At 43.6% G+C, this 26,158-nt stretch overlaps 1 protein-coding gene across 3 annotated transcripts in view; it reads left to right on the forward strand.

Annotated features, from left to right (window-relative positions):
- LOC146798083 (cytochrome P450 2G1-like) overlaps positions 1-26,158 on the forward strand; it is a 439,907-nt gene that overhangs the window by 102,964 nt on the left and 310,785 nt on the right. For all 3 annotated transcript variants that reach the window (XM_085625300.1, XM_085625299.1, XM_085625298.1), the window contains 2 exons: positions 12,061-12,223; positions 16,637-16,786. In XM_085625300.1, coding sequence (XP_085481426.1) covers positions 12,061-12,223; positions 16,637-16,786 — 313 coding nt within the window. The remainder of the gene's footprint in view (positions 1-12,060; positions 12,224-16,636; positions 16,787-26,158) is intronic.

Here is a 26,158-nt window from a genome sequence, read left to right on the forward strand (position 1 = left end):
ACCTCATACTTAAAAACACTGTGTTGGACACACGTGCACAATTCTCAGCAACACCTGCTGTTTCTGTTAATCCAGATCCTCCCTCACAATTACGATCCTTATTAGCAACATCACCCAAGGCTTCCACACTATATCATTTTTTACATAACACTGACAAAGTGTGACAGAAATCCAAAATTGAAGAGGCTTGGGAACATGACTTTGCACTATCTTGGCCAGTGTCTTTATGGAATAATTTATGGGTTAAGATTCGCAAATCCTCCAGAGCTGCAAACACAACGCATCGTTTTTTGTATATAACAGACTTTTGTTATCACCGTATGCTCTGAGCAAGAATTATACTACTGTACCTGATATTTGTTGGACTTGCTCTTCGCCAAAGGCTGATTTATTCCACATGTTATTTTCTTGTTCTATTGTATATACTTTTTGGAAACGAGTCTGGTCTCAAATCAATTTGATTTTCGGCAATACATTTTCCTTTACCTATACTCAAGTTTTCTTAGGAAGCTTGTAATCTTCCTGGGAGAATACTGCGCTTAATGTTAAAATTGTTGATTTATTATTAGCAGTTGCATTTCAGCAAATCACAGCAAACTGGAAAGATTTCTCAAAAATTTCTTATAGGGCATGGTGGTATGCTGTTTTTCATAATCACAGGCTGGACACTTCCTTCGTATACCCTATCCATTTGGTGTCAAAAATATTGGATTTGTGGTCTCCTATTACAATTTATTTAGATGGATGTGCTAGTCATTCTTTTCAATTGCATCCATCTCAACAAGAAGTCTCAAAACCCCCTTAAATAACCCTAATCGTTCCTCATTCATTTGATTTTCAAGTATTCTGTATCACTGCTTTTGATGTTTTATTACTTCTAATTTTATTCTTTAACCTGATTCATTCATAACATTGTGGATTTTCTTTTGTATGACATATATTTATTATGTTGTAATATGTTGTGACACTTTCCATTTCTTATCAATAAAATCTTCTTTTAACTAAAAAAAAAAAGAGTTCATATGGAAATGGGGCATCCCAGCGAAGTGCTGACAAGCCTTTCTGTTGTTCCAGTTGATTATCTATATTCTGAATCTGTGATTGCACACCTCTGAATATCTTAGTAAAACATATGCCTCTTTGAACAGGCAAAGAAACTTTGGACACTCTCATTCATGACCATGCCAAGCACCTCTATAAAACACTCATGAAGTATAGTTTATACAAGATTCTACACAAGTGGCACTGATCCTATACATAATTGTTCAATGTGGCTATCCAACCCATTTTTGAATTGCTAAAAATAATGCCATATAGACTGTGAGCATCCGGGGCCATGTTACAAGTCAGTGTGAGTGGAATTCCTTTTTTTATTTTATTTTTTAAATAATTTTTAAAACATTTGGATTCATTTTTTTTTTTTTTTTTTTTTAACAGGCAGCAATAGTACATTGATTAATTTTCTGACATACCAATGGACAGGCTATCATGTTGCATCTGCTTATTCCTTCTCATAATACATGCAAAACCCACATAATACAGCAAGCAAAAAAAAAAAACGAAAAAAAAAAAAAAAACACAATAAGATAACATCACAAGACCCTTAATTCCAGGGCGTAGATTACCTATAGAAAAAAAGCCATATTACCTACATAGGTTCTCCACTAGAATCAGTAATTATTCAATCAATGGCCCCCAGATTTTTTTAACCCTTGCCATCCCACTCCTACCCTTACATTTATAGAGGACCATCTCTAAATAAAAAATATGATATACTCTGGCATACCAGACCTGGTATGTTGGGGGGTCAGTGTCCTTCCACATGGTGGAAATAAGTAAGCGATAAATAGCCGTTGCCATAAAACAAAAATAAACTGAGCGGTGATCTAACTGTAGACTTTCATCAAACCCAAGTATCAACATAGTTGGTGTTAGAGATACTGGTTGCCCCAAGTTTTGACATAAAAATGATTCAATACCTTGCTTCAAGCTATTCAATTTGTCACAATCCGCAAATATATGGCGTGTATCTGCTGGACCCTGATCACATCTGGGGCATTTATTATTAGCTCTTCTCCCCCATGCCCAAAGTTTAGCCGGAGTGAAATATAAACTGAACACTGTTTTAAAGGACTGGGCTTTAAGATTCGCCGTCATAAAGATTTTTTTGGACAGCTCAAGTGATCGACTAATGTCTACATCTGGGTTATTTAATTTGCCTGCCCATGCACTTTCTACTTTAAGGATATCGTCATTATTAGCCTCCATCAACATTATATATATACATCCTTAACTCTATATTGCTTTTTTGTCATATAATCTAATAAAGTAATTCGAGATAGGTTATTTAGTTGTAGGGACAGGTTGCTTATTATCGCCCTCATTTGTATATACTTAAATATTGTGCCAGTGTCTACTCCAAATCGTTCCTGACGGTCCCCAAACGAGACTATCCCATTCAAATCCGTGATATCGCCTATGTTTTTCCGGCTCTAGTGGTATACAGCGCAAAAGATAAAGTATTTTAGGAAACATCGTCATTTTTTTTTTTAAAAACCTTTATTTGTGCATATTAAAAGAACAAATACGGGCCTACAACCATCAGGCCGGCCACGATACGGTTAAGCACTGAGACAAACATTACATCCCCTGTGCATCAACGGTCAAGATTAGCAACGATTCATGAGTTATACACTGGAGAGATCCTTGACACCAGGGGAAGGAGAAGTGAAGGTTAATTTTAAGGTTTTCAAAATAATTTTATCGAGGAAAAAGTCAGCAGAGAATAAGAACCAAGGAGATTCGAGTCCGCAAGATAGCGTCACCACACGGGAGAGCAGCAGCATCATTAAAACGGCCATAGAAAATCTCAGACAGTGAGGCGATGCAGTTATATAACAGGATAGTCACATGAGTAAATATGCACCCCTCCAAAGCCGCCCCCACTCAATCCACCCCACACCCGGACCCCGAATCGAAACAAGTATAGCGCAGAAACATAAAAGAAAAAGGCCCATAGAACTAAATAGAAACAGTGAATTACCCCCCCCACCCTACACCAATGCGGAGGCTACGGCCTGCCCCCCCCCCCAGCATAGTGCCTGTCGCCCAATGAACCCGAAATATAGACAAGAGAGAAAGTAGGAATAGAGTAAAGAAAATAAGAGAACAGAGAAGAAAGTGGGGAGGAGCCTACGTAACCTCAGAGCGCCCGGAACCACCGGCCAGCTATGCCTCCACACACTGAGAACCCACTACACCAATAGCGGTCGTGTGAAGATAACGTGTCACAACAATTTAAATGAAGGCAAACAAATCGCGACGAGTGCGCACAACATATGCAAACAGTTCCAGTCCCAGTCCAGCCCATACGTGAAACCATGGCGATATAAATCAATCTAGCCCTGGCCCGATCGCGGGCTTAAGATTAGACCAGCCCCTACATGAAGGCCCCGCATCCCGTGCAGACAAAGACAATATGGCCGCTTGGGAGAAGATGGTGAAGTAGAGTCACAAAATGGCCGCCGACCATCTATTGAGGTCCCCTTGTGCACCACATAAAATCCAGACCTGGCCTGTAAAGTACAGGAGTTCCACAGAAAAGAAGCAGTAGGCCACCGTGAACGGTTCCTCGAGGACGTCAGGTGTCGCTCAGCTGGATACTCTTGCGGACGCGGTGAGGCAGGCAACAACAAAGCAGGCAGCAATGAACGGGGAAACAAAGTATCCGCAATTGAGCTGGAGAGCGATTGATCCTGGGTGCCGGGAAAGCCAGATGCAGGCACCAGTGTAGCACGATTATACACAGCCGTTGCGTCCCCGCAAGAGGACAAAAGCACTGGCAGACCCACATCTTGTTGATAACAAACGGGGCGCTCACGACCCGCAGCCGACAGTATGGAGTCGAACCGCTCACTCAGCGCTTGCAAGCCAACACACAGTTGTAGACGAAAGTCCCGCAGGGCCGCCAGAACGGAGCCGCATGTCAGCGGAAGCTGCGCCCCCACATCGGCAGCAATCCGGGACGGCACTGTGGAGCTGGTTTCTGGTAGAGGGAGGGCGAAGCGGGCAGCGGGCGAGACCGGAGCATCACCCCCCAGCAGCGAGCAGGCAATCAACGCCATGTTTTACCGCTGAACGGTACAGTGGCCAGGGTGGGGTCGTAGCAAGGAGGCAATTCCCCTCAGGTCTGCGCCGCAACAGGGAAAGCCAACAGTCGCTTCCCCTCCCTCGGGCTCTCTTTGCAGCCGACTAGGCAATAGAAGAAGGGGGTCTGCAGCCTCCCACAGCGCGGTCCACAGAGCGGGGCAGGAGACCCGCCACACCGGGGCTTACCCTATGGCTCCAGCCCGTCAGGTGCAGGGTACAGGAGGTGTCCGGGCGTCTCTCCCCCGGCTCATCTGGCGACAGTCCGTGGTGTGGGGTGGGATCGGGACCGCGGGGCTCAGGTTTGCGCTAGCGGGTCCGGTGACTGCGGAGCTTCCAGGGGGCCGGCCAAGGCCACAATAGAGCAGGGGTCCAGTGCGGAGAACAAAAGCACCAAGAACTCCGGCATCCGGGCGGGCTAAGACTCAGGGAAAGCGGCGGCGCGGTCAGCGCGTCGTCGCACACGTTGCACCTCGAAAATCGGCGAGGATAGGAATCAGGATGATAGTCCGAGGCCAAGGGCCGACGGAGCCGGGCGCTCCAAAACATCGTCATTTTAATGACATTTACTCTGCCTATAATCGATAAATGTAGGTTATCCAATCTCTTCAGATCCCCCTTAATTTTTTTAACTAAAGGTGACAAATTTATTTCCCATATTGTGCCAACCTCGGCAGCTATAGTTATCCCTAAATAGGTGGCTGCCTTTATCCTACGTGTATCCTGAAACCGTGTATTTTTTGTGCATATGATTTGTGTTTTCTCCGTATTTAAACTGTATCCTGATTGTTCCCCAAATTCAACAGCAAGTCTCTCAATCTGATTTATAGCGCCAAACGGATCTGTAGTGACTACAGCAACATCGTCTGCATAGGCTAAGAGTTTCGTATTATATCCCAGGGTCTCGATTGGTTTAATCGCTTGATCCTCCAATATAGACCTAATCAAAGGATCGATATAGAGTGCGAATAATATAGGGGAGCATGGGCAACCCTGCTGTGTCCCCCTGGTGATCCTGATCCTTGCCGATTCCTTCCCCATTAGCTGTATTTTAGCATGTGCCTTATAATACATAGCCTGTATAGCTGTTATCAACCGTGGGCCAAATCCCTTATGTCTTACATTTTTCCACAGGTACCCCCATTAAACTTGATCAAACGCTTTTTGAGCGTCCAGCAAAATCATCGACATTTGTGTCCCTGTAGCTTCGGCGATATCAAATAATGAGATGGCTCTCCGGACATGATCCGTAGTGCTTTTGCCTGGGATAAAGCCATGTTGCCATGGGCTCACAAGGGTCCCTATTACCTTAGATAATCTTAAGGCCAGTATCTTAGAATACACTTTCTCGTCTACATTAATTAATGATATTTTACTATATGCGGCAGGATCTTCCGGCTTCTTGCCCTTCTTTAAAAATAAAACGATATTTGTATCCTGCCAAGATTGAGGAGGAACCCCCTTATGTTGAACTGATAGAAACAGATCCAGCTGTAGCGGGGTCAATTCTATTTGTAGCGCTCTGTATATTTCCATCGGTATCCCATCCGGGCCCGATGCTTTGCCTATAGCCATTGTTTTTATAGCCTCGGAAACCTCACTCAGCGAAATATCAGCCTCAAGCTCTAACAGCTGGGAATCTTCATTAGTCAATGCTATCTCCATTCCATCCATTATCGGACCCCTGGATCTATACAGATCCTGGTAAAAGTCCGTGAATACTTTTAGTATCTCTGTTAAATCTGTAGCCATTGTTCCATCTTCCCCTCTTAATTGTAGGATATTGTTTGCCATAGCCCTTTGCTTTATTCGTAATGCCAGATGTTTCCCAGTCATTTCCCCGTATTCATATTTCTCCTGTGTTGCCGTTTGATACCTTTCCGCTGCCTTTTTATTATAGATTCCATTAAGTTTGGCCTTTGTCCTAATTACTTTTAATTCTAAGGTGTTTTGTCGCTCTATCTGTTTATTGACTATGGCTTCCATATGTTGTCTCTCATCCCTATTCAGCTCCTCCATAAGAGCACGTATTTCCCCTCTCATTTGCTTCTGATGAGCTATCCCAAAGCTTGTGATTTCACCCCTGAGTCCTGCTTTGTACGCATCCCAAACATTTTCCCTAGATGTACTATATCTATTGATCTAAAAAAACTGCGTAGTCCATCCCCTAATATGTACAATAAATCCTTCTGTAACTAACAGTTTCTTGTCAAAAGATCACTTTTGCAAGCCCTTAATATGTGCCGGTGCATCAATACCCATAATTAGTGGGTTATGGTCTGACAATACTTTTGGGAGTTTTTTAATATCTGCTCCCTCAATGAGAGAGGCTGAAACCCAAAAATAATCAAGTCTAGCATACTTCCTATGTGGATGTGAAAAATATGTAAAACCTGGATCCTCTGCATTCTTACAAGCCCACATATCAACCAGCCCGTGGCTATCAATAAGAGCATTAATAGCTTTAAAAACCTGCGGTTTCCTCTCTATATATCCAGCCTGACCCCATCCTCCATTATCCACATGGATATTCAAATCCCCACATATAATTAAAGGTGCTGGCCAGGATGCTAATTCGATCTCCAGCTTTGTCCATATGTCCATATCGTCAAAATTAGAGCCATACACTGTACATATAGTAACTAAATTCGGTATGGAAGCGATGGCCCACCGCCCCCATTTATCAGACTTAACACGATCAATCGGTAACAGTCGCTGAGAAACATGTATAGCCACCCCTCTCGTATTAGTAGATTGTGAGGAACAGACCGCCAGAGCAAATCCCGGAATAATATTAATCCCTCTTTTCTGCCATGGAATGTGCGTCTCTTGCTGACATATAATGTCTGCCCCTATTCCTCGCAGCAGTTTTCCAGCCCTATTTCGTTTATCTTTATCGTTTATTCCGGCAATGTTAATTGTAGATATAGTTAACCTACCCATATTCATTTACGCTTGTTTTTCATCTACCACTCAATTCCACTCTTATACAACCGTCTTCCTGCCTATAAAGCTTTTCCAGCCACTTTTGTCCCCTCCCGACAATACCTGCTGCCGCTCCACTGGTATGTCTACCCTTCTGTCCAACTACATTGCTGTCCTGAATTTGCTGTTTTTTTACCCCCTTAAACACCCTTCCCTTCCCCCCCAACCCCCTAACCCCCCCCTCCCTGTGAAATAAGGCAACAGACCTTGCTAGGTGTGTATATGATGGATGGTGATCCAACCCTAGTGACGGCGTTCAAAACATTTAATATTTTAATTCATAGATATGACTTTTCCTGAAAAAGAAAAGGAAGCAGCGGAAAAGAAACGGTGACAAATTCTTAAGTAATCTCATAGAATATCTATCCTAGTTACCATACATATTCTTCTTAGCTGCCCAATGAAATGTAAGGGAAAGTATGACCAAATTTATTGGTTCACCCCTATGCATTCAGGAAATCCTTAGCTTTAATTTCGGACACAAAAAACCTAGTTTGGTCTCTCCAGATGACTTTCAATTGAGCCGGGCTAAGAAGAAACGCCTGTGCTCCTTTCTCTTGAAACTGGGAGATTAGTTGCCGCAAACGCCATCGTCGCTCTACTGTAACGTGGCAGAAGTCCAGCATAGTGAAGAAGGAGAACCCATCTGCAGCCCGCTGAGCCTTTGGTCTTGCTTTTTTAAACACATTCTGTCTCAATAGAAATTTCCCAAAGTAGACCATGAGCGCCCTAGGTTTAGTATTTGGACGAACTGGTTGTCGAATGTTAAAGGGGACTCGATGCGCTCTTTGCACTTCTTGCGTCCAGTTCCAGCCTACTAAATCAGGAAACGACCTCTCCAAAAGTTGAACCATAAAGAGGCGCGCGTCTGACCCTTCTTTCCCCTCCGGAATTCCAAGAAAGCGTAGATTGTTCTTTCTTTGTCGATTTTCCCCTTCCTCCAATTTCCAGTGGAAATCAGTAAATTGTTCCTCATGCGCTGTAGTCAGGCCTCTTACACCCGCTATATCATCTTCCAGCGCAGCCGTTCGTGTTTCCACCTCCGTCATCCGACTACTTATCTCGTTGCAGGTTTTGGCGATTTTCCGAACCGCACCCTGAAGTTTTTGGTTGGCATTTTGAGAGCGTTTGCTTTCTAATCTGGCTTCCTCCCTGTGAGCCATTACACACTGTAATATAGACTCTAAGGTAGGAGAGGGTATTTCCAAGCTTTCTGCTTCGTTAATCTGATTTCTGCCCCCCATCAATTGATCACCCGTAGAGTAGTCCCATCTGAGATCCGATTGTTTAGCACTTCCTGCTCTCACCGATCGAGGGTGTGTTTTCCTGACTGAGGTCGCCCTGCCCCTGTCATCTGTGCCTGAGATACTACCCTCCTCACTAGACTCTGAATTCGTCTCATGGCCAGAGCCAAGGCCAGACCAGGTTGCGTCCGATAGTGAAAAGAAGTCATTACCTTCATTTGCTTCAGAGTCCAGATCCTTCTCTTTGCCTATGCGTGGCCCCTCGTGAGGCTTATGGGAAGCTTTCGGGGCCACTGCCTTCACCCCTATAGCCTGTGGCATTTGGTCCTGCCCATGTCCTTCTTGTGAGCCTGAAATTTCTCCTGACATATCCATACGCGCTAAACCAGCACTAGGACCAGCTTGCGTGGTATTTTCATGACCAGCAATCTCCTCCAAACTATTTGGCAATCCAACAGTCTCGCCCTGATTCAGTACCTCCCCTTGCCCCAGCGGCGGCTTACCCGTAGGGTTCTGCCCATCTGCCAACTCTTCCTGTAACCCGGTGTTGTCGGCGGGCAGTTCTCCTATTGTTGTGCAGACGATACTGCTCCCCATCCCCTGGAGCATGTCAATGATTGAAGCGGGCCGCTGAGGCTGGGGCTGAGGCAGGATCCTCCCCTTCCCGTCCGGAGCGTTCTCCAGACGCACTCGCTGCCGGCGCCCCTGCCCTGTGGAGGGTGTTGCGGACGACTCCGTCTGCTGCTGCGATTGTTGCGGGGGGGGGCTTGCTAGGGGCAGACTGTCCGGATCCGCCTCTAGTCCTGGCTCCAGTTTTCGGAGCCATATCGGTGTTAAGCCTGTATGATGGTTCTCCGCTGTTCCGGCGCTGCACCAGCTTCCGCAAGAGGCTCCGACAGCCAGCAATCAGCACCTCCGCAATCCTTGCCAGCACCACTGCCCCACGTTTGATCACTGGTGAGTACAGCTCTGACCTCGATAGGAATCTTGGGCTAGTATCTCCGTCCTGATGATAATGCGCCATTCACCGTTCTTAATTCAGCCTATTTCCCCATCGCCAGGGTTGACCACCTACGACGTGACCAGCGCCATGCTAGCACCTATTCGCCATCTTGCCCACAGTGTGAGTGGAATTCCTATGTGGAATTCCACTGGATCCGACCACAGCTTGCTTAATGTTCTGCACAGGTTTTACTTGGTGCAGTGTCACTGGAAGCATTATATCAACTGTTCTGTAAAATTACTTGAGGTTTATATTCCCGTCCCCACTCACACTTTTTCTAAAGCAAAGGTATGCAATGCTTCCCCTGACAGATCACTTTTCACACTACTTCACTACTCTCCAATGCCTCTCCTTTCTCCACCACCCCCTCAAAGGGAGTGACAAATGTGAGTGTTAATCCTTAAATGGAACAGCAAATACTGTGTGGAATTCAAAGTGCTAACCAGAGGTATGGACAGTTATTCCCTATTCTGTGAGGGTCAACTTAAACTTGTACGGTACTAGCAGGGTATTACCACACTGTCATGTTTAATTTTATATAGGGAGTTTGCAGCCTTCCATCACCAGGTAACCCATAATCAGTTGATAATGTGCAAATGTATAGCTATACCTAACTCTTGGAAAGACAAAAGGGATCGCATGTCAGTCTGAATAAATACATCTTTGAAAGATCTAGGATGTTCGGCACATAGATGACTCCTTAGGCATCACCAAAATGGTGAATCAAAAGGAAAAGGTAAATAGACTCAGCCATTGTGGTTGTGGTAGTAAAAGGTCTGTATGCAATGAAAATTAAAGACTGTGCAAATTCCATGCTATGGAGAATATTTAAAAGAATGAGCCTAGATAGTTATGCGGAAAAGATCAATTTACTGACAACAAGATTAAGGCACCCTTTTTACAAGGTATTGAAACCAATCCAAGTGCGCACATCTAAATGTATAATAAGAACATTTGTGCATATGTGTTGGGTTACATTTTGTTGTGGAGGTGATTTGTTTTTGTGATGTTGCTTTTGGTGTTGCATTATTGCATGTGTTATTGCTGCTTCGTCCTGTGGTTATTGTGTTTCTTTATGATTGACTTTTGATGTATTATGTAATACTTTAAATGTATTGGTATTTTGCTTTGTGTATGGTATTGTGTTATTTTTTTTTAAACTTTAGATACCTCAACAAATGCAGTCAAAAGCAGCACATGCCTTGAAAGTTCCTGTGACAAGCCACCATTTCACCTTAATATGGCAAAAGAGCACTGCTTCAGCTCTTCAATCACTTAAGCCATGAGTCAACAGAAAACTGTGGCAATCACCATCTGCTCACTTTATGTGATACCGCCCCAGTGCTGACTTTATATTATACAAGGCTGTCTCTTACCTTAGCACTCTTAGTGCTCACTTTACGTGGTAAGGCCTAGTGTCTTCGTTTAGTGCTCCCAGGCCTATATGACAGAAAGGGCGCACCGTCTGGTCGGTGCCATGGTGCATGTTTAAAAAGGTACAGAAGTTGCACGCTGGGCCACAATAAAATCAATGTGCAGCCCTCGGAGTAGCGCAATAGTAAAAGGTGGAGTAGCTGTTTGAACACCGGCTGTGGCTTTAACTGAACAGGTGGCAAACCAGCCTGCACTTCAAAGGGGGACAGACATCACCCTGCATGCAGGTGAAGAAAGTGACTGCGTCCATATACTGGCAGGTGTCTAGGGCAATTATGGGACACCCTTTACCCATTCTAGGGGGTTGCCCTCAGGAGGCACACTGATTGTGCACCACCACTCTCTGGGGCACCGTCAATGCACCTCCTGAGGGCCTCTTTGCCTTTGTGCTGACATCCAAAATACAGTGCAGATGCAGAGGCAATATAATTCCATATGCAGATGAGAGAGCACCCCTTTAATATAATGTCAGCAAAATGTGCATTGCAGAAGGGGCCGCACAAGCGTCTGCAGTCACTCTGTACAACCAAATTTCTCCTGGAGCTCACAAAAGCAGGTCCACATGCCCTTTGTGTCCCCGGGCACTTTAGATTTTATGGTCTCAAGTGCATACCTTATGTGTTTTGACTTCCAATATTTACTTTGTACCCAATCCTTGCTCTCCTACATCCATAACTAGCTTTCATTATTTTCCTCTACCATAGGCGAGAACGTGAAGCTGTGCCACAGCATCATACTCTCTCTGCTTGCTGTTAAATAATATAATGTACATGAACTTACAGAATGTCCCATTCTTACATGGACTTTGTTGTCTTATATTAATGGAGCACAGTTGAATAAAAGTTACATTTGCACTTATTGCTTTTACTATTTGCATCTTATCCCTTGCAAAGTGCAGTTTGTTCATTGCCAATATTGGTAACAGCCACTTTGCTTGACACTAGTTTTTCCCAACTTACTGCTTGTTGTATGCAACACTGAAATGATTTAAATTAAAACTCAGACTGAGACTCCCTACTTAACAAAAGGACTCTAACTTGACCTTTGGGACAATGTACATACTTTTGAAAACCTAAAGCTGCTTGAAGAATCAAAGTATGATACCTACTGCTACATAAACTCCTTAATTAAGAGATTAACTTACATATGTAATCATGTTTCTATTAATGTTGGTTAATTAAAAAGGCAGAACCATAATGTAATATTTGCAGCATGTGAGGTGATCATGGAGTATTATTTTCTTTACAGGTACAAGATACCTACGGTCCGGTGTTCACCTTTTACATGGGTCCTCGCCGAGTGGTGTTTATCTGTGGATATAAGGCTTTGAAGGAAGCCTTTATTGACCAGGGAGATGATTTTGTTTTCAGAGGTGCAATGCCAGCATTTGATAGGATATTCCACAATTCTGGTAAGTAGTTTCGAGGAGCATAAAAACATACAAATAAAAGCACGCTCAGTAAGTAGCCTGTCTCATGATTTTGTGCTTATGATTTTTTCTCTCTAAGTCCAAGAATGTTGATTTTTTTATTTTTGTTGTGTTATGTGCTGCGTGGTGAGGGTGGAAATACCCGTACCATTCCATACTATAACTGGCTCATACACCATCATGCATCATATAACGTGCCTAATAGCACCCAAAACATCCAACACACACAAAATGCAGCGTCTACGAGAGAGGAGCGTTATAATACCCTGTTCCATTAAATCATGACAAGGATACCTTAGGGAATAGTACTGAAACTAGACAGGTGGTCATCAGTGGTAATCATCGGGGGCCCCACCGGCCGTCGGAAACCCCACACATGATAGCGCTTAGGTAATAGCCCACACGGTGGTCTGTTAACCGAGGAAGGCTTCATCTACCACCCAAGGCTATTCCTTTGGTAGCGGTACTAACAGGGGTGTCCCATCTCAAAGATAACAATACTGAAACAACGGAAGAGCTCATCCATAAAGTAAATTTATTTTGTAAAAACTGTCCGATGGGGGCCTTAGAGCATCCTCACACATCATAATAGGTTTTTTAAGGGAATACAACGTGGGTGGGTTTCAAGAGACCTGGGAAACTGAGAATACCTTTGGGTTGGATGGTTATACAACTTACTTCGAGCCCCCATGGCTTTCAATAGCTGGTAGACCAAAGGGTGGTTTAATAACCCTAATTTCCTTAAATGTTATGAGTAACCATTGCAAATTAGATTCTGGGTCAGTAAATTGTCTAGTGGTTCAGATCATGCCTGTTGATACACCCAAAGTACTTGTTGTTAACTTTTACAACTCATTTGAAAGAATCTCTGTGAATGAATATTTTCTGGACTCACACAGGGAAAAGCAAACTACACCATATTCGGTTATTATTTTAGGAGATTTTAATATACATTTATGTTCAAAGAACTGCCAATGCACAGATAGTCATGGCCCTGGTAATCATTCAGAGACACATTTTGAACACACACAACAAGTCGGGTTTTTAGAGGATACCTTAGCGGAATTTGGCCTATCATACCCTAATACCATGTGCGACGAGGATGATATCCTATCCTTTAAGGGAAGGAGTGTGAACTCTACAATTGATCATATTTTTCTCGTTACAGCCTTGTTACCCCTGGTATTAATCTATGCTGCTTAATTGTCACACTTCAGTGATCATAATCCCATACACCTTATATTAGCAGGGGGCATCAGGGTCACTCCCAAAATAGGAAGGTGCGTGTATGCCCCCAATCTGAAGGAAATGGATCAAGGATGCAGACTTAAATGGTGTAGGATTGTTCCGGACCATTTTTAAACGATTTAGTGGATACTGTTGGAACCGAGATTGATCTCTGTTTAGATGGCACGAAAAGGGATGCTGAAATTCTTACAGCTTACGATAAGATTAATAAACAGGTGACCAGAGCTCTCACATATCCAAATAGGGAACTCTTACATAGAGGAGAGAGGTGGTTTGATCACAACTGTACAGTTGCCCACCAAATGCTGCTCGTCGCGATAGAGCAAAAATCTCAAAATAAAACTTTAATAGCTGCCCCTAGGAAAACGTATGAGTTGGCTATACACACACACCTAAAATAGAAATTAAACATGACGTTTGGAACGATATACTGTCCATTGACGTTATTAAGAATAGCGCCAGGTTTTGGGAAATCGTCAAAAAAACATTCCTTTCTGACATAAAGGGCAGCTCACTGCATTGTAATAGCCCTGAGGAGCAGTGAGTCAGCCACTTTAAACATATATATGGCCACCAGGAGGAACAGGGACCTTCAGGCTCACCGTTTACGGTCGAGGCTTACACTTTAGCCTTCACCAAAATGGAAGTTGCTGTGGCGATGATACAAATGACAAGTAATAAAGCTCCCGGGCTGGATGGTGTCCCGGCAGACCTTTTTAAATCAAATGTGACATTATGGTCAAAATTACTAGCTCATGTTTTTAATATGGCCTGTAAACATGGCCTGCCAAGATCATGGTCTCTACTATTGTTCCATTTTTAAAAAAAGGACAGAGAGGAGACCCATGATGCTATAGGCCAATATCGCTGATAGTGTTAGGAAGAGTGATTCTTAGTAAACTCACAGATTGGCTGAATGAGTGCAATATACCATCAAACCTGCAATACGGGTTCAGGAAAGGGAGGGGTACCACGGACCAGTGCCTTACCCTGCATCTGTTAGCAGGGAAATACACCATTGCCAAGAAAGGGACACTATACCTGGCGTTTATGGATCTGTCCTCGGCCTTAGACCGGGTAAACAGATCCCAATGATGAGCCTTATTTTTAAAACTGGACATGGATAAGAACATTGTAAACTTCCTGGCCGATCGGCATAGGGATCACACAGCCACAGTGAGATTTTATCAAAGGGGCATCCACATGCCAGGAATACATATTATTAAAGGGGTTAGACAGGAATGCATTTTAGCTCCCCTATTATTCACCCTAATATTAACAACTTGGACTAAGTCCTAGGTGGAGCTAGGAAGGACATTCCACGTGTGGGGGAATGGCTGATACCAGCTCTCCTATATGCAGATGATGCAGCCTTATTAGCCCAAACAGCAGTTGGCCTACAGTGTCTTTTAAATACCTTTTTTCTGATTTAATGAAATAATTGGATTCAAATGTAAACTTTTCTAAATCTCACACAATGATTATGGGCTCTAAACCTAAAAGACCGAAAACGCACTATTGTGAAGGAAGCAACATAGTTAGGGTAACTACATTTTCGTATTTAGGAGTTCTATTTGACGATAGGGGCACATGGGTACCGAAAAGGAAAGCCAAAAGAATTGCTATGGGCAGATCTACAATAGTGGTTCTCAATTTTGCACGCAGGTTAGGGGCAAAGCCAGTACAAGCAATGTTAAATATATACAGAGCAAAATTTATTGCTATTTCAAACTATGGCTCTGAACTCTGGGGATATAGAGAAGTTAAGGATATTCAAATAGTAGAATATATATATTTTTTTTAAATCAGCTATCGGTGCCACAAACAACAACTTCCTACATTATCCACCTAGAAACTGGCATAGGTTTTGTGTCAGAATTGATTGGAATGGCACCTTTACTTAAATGGATAGCGACCTGGACAAATCCCAAACTAGAAATAAACCGTGAGATCATGCGTGATTACCTAGCATTAAATAGAGCAAGTAGTATCCCCTGGTTTAGTTATTTGAAAAGGGTAGCAACCCAATTAGGACGCCCCGAGTTGTTCAATTCTCCGGATAAATTATTGAAGGAAGATCTGTCGTGAGCAAAGAAATCCTATCTATACCTTATAAATACTGAAAGAGAGGCTAGGGAGTTGATGAAACCAATGGTACTAGCCCATCAACTATTAAAAACTAACTGCGCAACATAACCCTATCTAGTTTTAGTAACTAACCCCCATCACCGTTTCCTGTTAGTAAGATTTAGATTTAATCAGTTGCACTTTCTACCTGCTGAACTCCAGGGGTGGGGAAAGGTGGAGGATTTGGGTCCCTGCTCTTGTGATAACTTTTCCACCCAGGACACTTTGCACTTTGTCTTGTTCTGCGAGCATTTTTTGCACTTTCGAGAACGTTTTATATTACCAATTTTAAAAGGCAAAGGCTTTCTGCAGGCAAGGCCAGCTCTTATAGATTTGCAGATGTTAAATAATGTCTGGGAAACTTTTAACATTGCTAGTTTTTTGGCTGTAGCAGTCAGAATAAGAAAAAAAAGAGAGAGACCTCATGATCTGGTATATATTAATTTTTTCTTAATTATAATGAATTGTATGTTGAACTGGTTGTATATTATGTCCTAGAGATTTTTTATCATGTTTAATAGACACTGTCTGTTGCTCACGTTTAATCGTTGTTTTCAAACTGGATTTTTGTAGTATGCTTTTATGGTTTTAATTAACCGAATAAAGTGATTATGACTGACTGACTGTGTTGTTTTAAGACATATTTTGTGAGAATTGTTCTGTAAAATTATTATTGTATTCATATACTTTATTAGCAAACCATTGCCTGGGGCAAAACCAAATTCAACCCTGGAGAATGTCAATTTGCTTGCTGCACTAAACTGGTGTAGGGAGGAACTGGCACTGGAACTTTTTCCAAGATTGATTTTAGCTTTTTAAGCACCCATTGAATGATCAAGGACAGCCAGTAGCCATCCTGCAGCACCCATCATTTTTTTCATAACAAATATTGCACTTAAGATCTGACCTCAACTCATATTCTTTCATGAGCACTGGGTTGACAAGTAAACATGCATGAAGACTAAGTGGGTGTATTAGAGAGTGCATGGCAGATATTACAAATGTTTGTTTCATTCTCAGGAATGACTGTAGCTAATAACAAACGATGGAAGCAGCTCACTCAGTTTTCTTTGAAGACACTGAAAGACCTTGGTATGGGAAAAACAGTCATAGAAGACAAAATCAGTGAAGAGGCTCAGTGCATGGTAGACTTCTTCAGAAAGACCAAAGGTATGTGTATGAATTATTTCATGGTTAAGTTCTAAGATCATTCGGTAACAAAATCGTTTTTTTTTTCTTTTTTATTTTACCTCCTGAATAAAATAGTTGAAAACATAATACATGGTTTGATTAATTTATCCACAATTGGCATATTTAATTTATCTATAAGTTCCTAGTAGCGTGCACTACATGTGCCCAGCGCCTATAAGTTAAATGCTACTAGTGGATCTGCTGCACTGCTCATACAACCTACATAAGTAGCATTTTTAACATGTCTCAGGCCTGCCACTACAGACCCTGTGTGTGCAGTTTTGCTGTCATGTCGATATGGGTTTCAAAACCCCTTGCCAAGCATTAAACCCTCCATTTATTACATATAAGTCATCCCTAAGGCAGGCCCAAGGCAGCCCATAGGGCAGGGTGCTGTGTAAATAAAAGGTAGGACATGCACTTTTAAGTTTTGCATGTACTGGTAGTGAAAAGCACCCAAATTAATTTTTAACTACTGTGAGACCCATTCCTCTCGTAGGGTAACATATTGGGAATTCCTTATTACACTTATAAGCTGTAATTCCTGATTGAGAAGGAGTAGCTCTGTCATATTTCATATCATTGGAACAGGAAGGATAAATCCCCTTTGCTGCCAAAGTTGAATTTAACATCACTATTTTAGAAATGCCACTTTTAGAAAGATGGCATTTCTCTGCTCTTAACTCTGTGTGCCTGCAGCCTGTCTCGAATACATGCCTGGGGTGGGTGACAGCTGGACTTTGTGCATTCCTTCTAAACAGCCACACACAAACGAAGGTTAGGTGTGACTAAGTGGCCATCCACATGATGATGGGTCATTCTGGGCAGGATGGGTGGGAGGAGCTGACACACCTGAATAGGCATTGTCCAGTCCCCGCACAAAGTGATGCATACACCCTTGTAGTGAGTTTAAAGCAAGAGCTGGGAGGGAAGACCTCTGTGCAATTTAAAGACCCCTCTTTAAAGTCATTTCCACTTTAAAGGCACAGCTGGGTTTAAGTAATGGGTATTCAACCCCACCATACAGCTGGACCTGTGAAGGAACGACTGTGTGCTACTACAAGGACTGCAACTCTGCTGGATTGCTGCTCAGGAATAACTGCTTTTCTGCTCTGCTACCCTCTGCCCTGCAGAGGGAGAACTAGACTCATGCTTGAATCCAGGGTGATCGCCAAAGGCGTGCTGGCTTGCCTCCTGTTTTAAGACTCAGGGATATCAAAGTCATACCCCAGCTCCTGTTCCTGGTCCATTGGAAGTGGATCCAGGTGCTTGCGCCAGTGGGATCAATGCATTCTCAGCTGTGTGAGGCAAAATCAATGCATCGCTGCTGTTGCTGGAACAGAACCGGTGCATCACACTTGGAACCATCGCATCACCATCGGAACAGACCCATCAGAACCACTGCCTCACTGCCACTGCAGAAGAGACACTCAACGCATCCCCTTGACTGCATGGCAAAACCCAGCACATAGCACTCTAAACCAATGCATCTTGGAACTGGAGCTTCAACTTCAGAACCAGTGTATCACCATTGTTTCATGGAGAAATTCGATGCATCACCTCGACTGCGGGATCGACACGATGCATCGCACGGCAGCACCCCGCATCTCACTGTTGCGACCAGCATCAAAGTACTTTTATTCAGCAGGCCTTGCATGGCTCTTGTATCCAGCCCCACTCCATCATGGTTAGCCTGAACTCTTGACTTTGACCGGGTCCAGCATGACCAGACAACCCCATAGCAGCCTATTGCTTCTAACCGCTATGTTTTCTTTTGTTCTTTACAAATTTATATCTTAACTTCTACTTATTGGATTTTTGTTGTTTTGATCTTGTTTTATTTATAAAATCACAATCTATATTTCTAAACTGGTGTGGAGTCTTTTTGTTATATTTTTTACTGTGTTACTGTTTGAAGTGGTGCAGAAATACTTGACACATTGCCTCTTAAGTGAAGCCTGCCTGTTCTGTGCCAAGCTACCAGAGTTTGAGCACAGGTTCATTATTGGTGTGCATATGACTTGCCATGACTAGGATTGGGGTTTATGCTTGGGCAGCGTGCACACCTCTGCCCACCAGAAACGCACAGGCTTATTTACAAGCCCATTGTGCCCCTGGAACATCACTTATTTTGATGTTCCGGTGGCACATACTGCCGAGCCATATAAAGCCACCCTGCATGACTTTTCCTGGCCTCGTAAATAAGGTGTGAGGTAACGCAGCACAAATAACTGTGTTGCCTCACACTGTGATAAGGAGGCATGTAATGGGCATTATGAAGGGTGTACCTATGTAAAGCCCATGGCACTTGACACATAACAGATTTACAACATGATGTAAACCTGGGAATGCATCAAAAGCCTACACCTCCCCAGGAGTGGCATAACAGTTGTTTTTGTGAAGGAAGGTGTGCCTTCCTGCACAAAAACGAACAGATTTAAATGCAGGCACCCTTGCACCATGGTGCAAGAGTGCCTGCATTGGCACTAGACATCCATTTGTGTGCCAGCGCAGTAAAAAGGACAGGAATACACTGTATCTCATAGATACAGCACATTCCTGCCCTTTTCTTTTGACTTAGGGCAGTGCAGCAGGAAGTCTTGCAGCGCTGCCCTCAGCCAAAACTAGTAAATTAGACCCCCAATGTCTAACATTGGTGATCAGTGGTGAGGATAGGAATTGTGTTTGTGCAGTACTGTACAGTGACTTGGTGTACACTACTACAACATATCTAGATGAATTAAAATACATTCTCCCTGATTGGCTCATTTTGATTTTTGCAAAGTTTTCTCAATTACCATTTTTACTGTTGTGTCTGTAAACTCACCTGACAGCATAATGTTTGAGCTGGCCAACCTAGAGAGCTACACATTGGCCCAGATCAAGGCATTTAACCAGGAGAATAGGTTGTTTACCAAAGGAAGTGCAAAGAAAGTACAGCTACAAACAGCTTTGAGAGAATAGGCAGAAGCCCACCAGAACCACACAGATAATGAAGAGAAAGGTTCAGGATCTGAAGAAGAATTGGAGCAAGACCCGTCTGTGGGTCTTCACATGCAACCTGGTGGGGAGTGGGTAACATCCTCTTAGGTCTGGAAGCCCATACATGTGCAGGGAACAATGTGTCATCTAGAAACTTGTCCTCAGATGAGCTGGAGGACAGGAGTGAGGAGAGAAAGATGAAGCCAGAGCTTGCAAAGTCAGAGGGGGAGCAGGCACTAGAAGAGAGGCTCGTCACAGGGGAAAAGCAAATGGCCCATGAGCTAAGCCTTAGACAACAGGACTTCTAAGCCATGCAAGTGGAGTCCCGCAGTAGTAGTGGCAACACACCTGCAGTGTTTCCTGGAGAAGGGAGAATTTGCATCCCAAAGGATTTTTTACCCAGTTTTTTTGTGGGGGATGACATTTACTGGTGGTTCCCTGCCTATGAGGTGTCTTGAAAGGTGCACAAGGTTTCTGAGGAGTCCTGGGGGAGGTAGCTTATGTAGATACATGCCCATTTGGGGGGGCACTACTGACATTAGATGTAGAAGATCACACACAGTACACCACCATGAAGGCCATACTTGTAAATAGATTTGGGCTGACCCCTGAGAAGCAAAGACAGATATTCAGGGGCAGCGGCCAACTCTCTACACAAACATTGGATTTGGGTTTCTGCTTCGACAGAGTGCATATCTCTGCCAACCAGAAATCCAATTTCTAACAGTTCAACAACAAATAGATAAGAATTTAAATGCCTGACTGAAGAGTGAAATCATTTCTTAGACCATGGTGATCTCCTGTATAACCAATTCTCTATAGAGCCATGGGTCCGCTGTGTAAACTCAAGCCACTCTTCTGGAATGAAGAAAATATTAAAATGCATGTGCCACAAAGAGATATACGTGTCTAGTGGCCGCTGTTGTGATTCGTAATGTACCCTAATATCAGCTTGGCTAGTCACCTAACCTTTCACCTACATTTACTGTACCATTGTACCACGTAACAGGTTTCTGCTGACCTTTTACCTAGCTAGGTGCTGCATAAATGTTTTTTCGTTTTCTCAGAAAACAGCCTCATTTATTATGCATGAGGATTCTCAGAATCACAACAGGACTACCATATTCTGCATCTTCTGTTTAACAACTATGTATAAGGGTCATCCCTTTCGTCATCCTCGGCCGACATGACACAGCAAGGTAGAATTCCTCTGGGTACCTTTTAGGTATATAAACACCATATCGTTGCTGGGGCGGGCGGAGGAGAAATGCTTCCATGCTGACACACTGTAGCAAGACGCTGAGGTTCCTGCACGCAGACACTCCAGCACGCAGTGGTCTGACATCCTTCACACGGTGTCAATCTCGAGACCAAGACGGGGTCCTTCATTCTCTCCTAGGGGGATTCTTAGCTATACACCTACAAATATGCTAAGTACATATAGGTACATTGAGTTAGGGTTAGCATCACAGGGATACGCAATATTACTGTCATGTATCTATATACCTGCATATATATATGTTGTTTTAGCACTATGGTAGACATCTACCATCCATTTACTATTTTGGTGCTTTTAACCGTTTATGTCTGTTTCTGTCTTATGGTTGATGCAACAGCAACAAATTATGGACAGAATGCTTAATAATTCAAACATTCTCTCCCAGTCAAGAGATCTGGGTTAAATCCATTGTTTTTTTTACCACTACGCCACCCCAGTTTGGACCCAGCCATATGCAAATCAGTCTTGACCCTGTGCCTCATGGGAACAGTCCAGACCGAACTGCCAAGCCAGATCCTCCCTTGACCGGAAACAAGCATCCTGGGACAGGTTTCAGGGTATGTCACCCATCATCAGCTGGCTAGCTTGAATCCACTGGGGTCAAGACTGATTTGCATATGGCTGGGTCCAAACTGGAATGGCACTGTGAGTAAAAAAAACTATGGATTTAGGCTCAGATCTCTGTACTGGGGTGAATGTATGACACTGTTCTGCATTCTGTCCATTAATTGTTCTTTTTGAATTTGTCACCCCAAGTGGGACGGGCATGCCCAGACATGGGCCTCGTGCTCTCCATGCCACTGGAGTCAAGCTATCCAGGCTGATGAGGGCTGAAGCCTGAAACCAGTCCTAAGATGCTTGTTTCCAGTCCAGGGAAGACCTGGTCTGGCAGTTCGGGCTGGACTGTTCCCATTGGGAGCAGGGTCAAGACTGATTTGCAAATGATGGATTTAGGCCCAGATCTCTGTACTGGGGTAAATGTATGCATTGTTCTGCATTCTGTCCATCAATCGTTCTTTTTGCATTATGGTTGTTGCACCACACATATTTTACATTAGAATGACGCTGGTTCAATAAATGCTTATTGAAAAACATCCCCATCGTTAATTCTGTGTATCTCTCTGAGACAAAGTGAGCACAATTGACTGATCAAAAAGTACTGTACTGTTTCCATGATCCCTGAGGGATCAGGGTTGTCATGTTCGAGAGTTGACCAAAACTATTTTCCCCTTGGTAAGAGGAGTTCATATTGGCACTGTGAGCTAGCTGGTATACAGACGAACATATCCAGTGGGGGTGTCTGGAACCAGTCTGGACACCCGTCCCACAGTTTATGTTGTCTAAACACGCAGATCTTAAATAGATTTATAGGAACTACGCGACATGGCGCCACCAACATTGGTTTGATTCTTATTTATCTGTCAAATCTGAGTAGTTCAGTCGTGCTTTCTCAGAGACCCCTACTCACATCTACCCAGAGACGTCTGGAGTGGGAAGTGGAAATACTCCGCAACTGAGTAGGCATATCCTATGTATTGGCTGTAGGTTTATTCAAGCTTGAAGGATTACAGCTCCCTATCGTAGCTACCTATTTGTAGACTACAAATTTGATTCTACATTAAAAACACAAGCATTCCTGCCATACGAACAAGAATATCCTCTCCCAAATTAAATAATGCCTCTAGATTGGTATGAATACATTATTTACACAGATGGTTCTGCTCAGCCTGCCATAGGAAGTAAACAGCAATACAGCACAGCTTGTATGAAGGACGTTTGCAGAAAGGCAAGTTCTATCCTAGCAGTACGAAGACACAGTCTCCAGGAGACTGCACGGCACAGCTGACAGAATTAAAAACCCTATTACTGGCGCTAATAAATACGGATCAGGAATTCCCCACACTTATAGTGTGTGATTCAATTTACTGTGTCCAGTCTTACAATGAATATCTTCACTACTGGGGTCACAATTGGTTTAAAGACTCAACGGTTTGCACAATAAAGCACAAATTTCTTTGGGAGCAAGTGGCAGAACCGAAAAAAGACCTGCCAAGGGCTCACGTGATACACATGCGGAGTCATCAACATGATGGCGTTCACGTTGAAGGGAATTCATTTGCTGGTGAAGCTGCCAGGGCAACAGTGCGAACTGCTGCAGTAGCTGCAATCACTCGTTCTAGCATGAGAATAGATGGACAGATAATGGTAGCTTTCATCGCTTCACACAAAAACACCTCAGCCGTGCCAAAAGGCATTCCACTCAAGTACTCCTACAAGTTAGATGCGCAAAACATTCCGTATGCTCAAATTCCAGGAGTGAAGGATAGAGTAATACCGAACATGGATCGCAGATTAGGTTTAATTCTAGCTACCCACGAGGGTCTGGGTTCAGCACACTCAGGGATTACTGCGACAGTTTCACTATTGAAACAACGTTATTGGTGGCCAGGTTTAACAAAACAGACAAAAACATTTGTCCTTAAGTGCGACATCTGTTAGCAGATTAAGGGCTCCACTGTAGCACGTCCACCACAAACACCAATACTAATATCAGCAAGACATCTTGCTTGTATCTATCTGGACCACTGTGGCCCTTTACAATCTGATGGTGCTTTCAAGTATATTGTGGTGGCAGTGGATTTATGCTCTAGATTCCTGTGGGTTTGGCCTCAGCTCTTGGCTGCGTAAGGTGGTCATCTTGGTCGCCGGCTCGGCCACGCCCCCCACAACATACCATGGTTGAACTATATAAAGACCACTTTGTCAGCTTTAGGCCTTCGAGTTCTGTTTGAATACCCGTTGATAAGTGCCAGTTTGCCGAAGGGCAACTGTAAAAAATATCTTCTTGACAAAAGCTGCAGGATGAATGGGAGCAAAATAAAGATAAAATTAATGTAGTCTTGCATCATATGCTGCCCCCTGCAAAAAAAGAACACAGGCTTATTTTACTTTTGTGCAGAATCCCCAGCATCAATATATTTTAACAAGGTTTTGTTTTAATTATATCCCACTTTTGCTTGGCTTTCCTGCTAACACCCATTCTATGAATGAATTAGCCCCCTGCCCATGTGATGGGAGGGCGATCTGATCAAATATGCATATTTTCTTCTTCTGGTCGTTTTATGGCCCCCAAAGGAAAGGTTTTACAGTGTCCCTTTTACGTAAATATAATTTTATGCAATGTTGACCTGCCCTATATTTCATCCAACAGTTAGAAGACCCTTACGTTTGCTATGCACTCGCATCCTTCCTTTGGGCTATATGTAGGTGTAGATGATTACATCTTGAGCAGTGATAGTGGTATTGGCCTGATTACAGTAGTGTCAAGTTTTAGCAAGTGGTTTATAGCTGCCCGCTTTGACCAAGCACTGAAATATTGCTCTGAGGTGTGATGAATATCATAAGATCAAGAATAGCGATAGCCATACTTTTATAATGATCGTATAAGGGAAATGGGCCCAAAGGGGAAGATATACTGTTTTGCACATTACTTTTCTAAAAGTCCACATTTAAGGGTTATGTGGGCCTATTTGATGTTTGCCCAATGAAGTATGTATTAATTATTTTTAAAATTAAAATTTTAAGATTTGAATGTAATATATATGTTTGACTTTTGAGATGTATGTGCTTTGTTTGCATTGAAAATATGGAAAATAAAGAATGCTGATGACACACTGTTGTATATGTCTTCAGTTGTGACAGGTGCAGGGTGAGCTCACTGTACACTGCTAAAGGTTCTGTATCATGCTTCGTAATGGTACAGGAGCTGGATCCATTATATTGACAACATTTGACACATCAGTGTGGAAATTGACAGGCAGTTGCCTAGTTTTACCCAGTGCTGGCATCTCATATTTTATGAAGATCTACTTTGAGGGGAGAGAGTTACCAGAGGAAGGGTAAGTGAAAGGCCATGTGCAGAGGATAATGTCCTCACTGGGGCTGGGCATAGAGCTTGGCAGAAGGTGACATCATGTTCCCATATGACCTATAGACACAACTGCAGGTCAAACAGCTGAACATATTTACACCAAATTTGACATAATGCTAGATCTAGGTCCATAAAGAATGCTTTTTGGGTTTTGCTGTAAATCTGTTCAACAGTTTCTGAGTAGATTCTGAAAAAAAAGGTTCATATATATAGGGAAGCACAGACTCCGTGGATCCCGACAGATCTCAAGTTGAGATCCGACTGGCTGCCGACTCCTCAAACGGAAGTGGTGGCAGCCGTCCTAGGATCCAGGACTCGCTCCCAAGTCCTAAAAAAAGAGGGAAAAAAGACACAGGAAGCAGGGTGGAAATGCCCTGATCCTCCTTGGGCTCGTAGTAGGGTCCCAGATGTACCCTACCTGAGCCCCATTTTCTTTTTTAAATCAGCAATGTGAGGTCTCCCATGCCTGTTTTTTAAATCCCCCAGGCAGGCAAGCTCCTGGGGCACAAATATTTATAATTTGGGGGAGGGGACATATGTGGTCTCCCTTCCCAGTCCGATTTCGGTATGGAAATCCCAGCCCAGGCCATTTTTGGCTGCAGGGAACCCATTGCCACCAAGCGGGAGCAAACACCGAGTCCGCTCACAGCAGGCAGGAGCATGAAAAAAGCTCCTGCATGCTTGCAGTGGACTTTTCATCTGTTTCATGCCTGCAGTGAAGCGGTCAGGGAAACATAAAAAGATTGCTCCCACATGCCGGGAGTAGCATTTTTATCTACTCCCTGCAGGTGGGAGCAAAGCCTGCTCCCACTGGAAGCGGGGAGATGACTGGGGATATGGGGCCTTAGGACTACCACCGCAGCCCCAAACCATAATGTTGTGGTGCCCTGGGGGGGCACCAAGTCATTCACCCTTTGTTGTTGTGACACATGACCCCTCCCTCCAAAAAATGCAATGAGGAAACTGGGGTCAAACGTGCCTGGGGAGGGAGGCCACGTGTCCCCTCCCCCCAAAAAATACACGGGTCCATGGGGAATGGGGTCCCCAGGGCTAAAATCAGTTAATGGAGGGGGTCTGCATGCCCCCTCCCCTTAGTTTTGATTAGTGGCCCTGGGGGGTGGGGTCTCCAGGGCCAATCAAGACCTGGGAAAGCGGCGTT

This window comes from Triturus cristatus, chromosome 9 (genome assembly GCF_964204655.1).
Source record: "Triturus cristatus chromosome 9, aTriCri1.1, whole genome shotgun sequence".
Classification (NCBI taxonomy): Eukaryota; Metazoa; Chordata; class Amphibia; order Caudata; family Salamandridae; genus Triturus; species Triturus cristatus.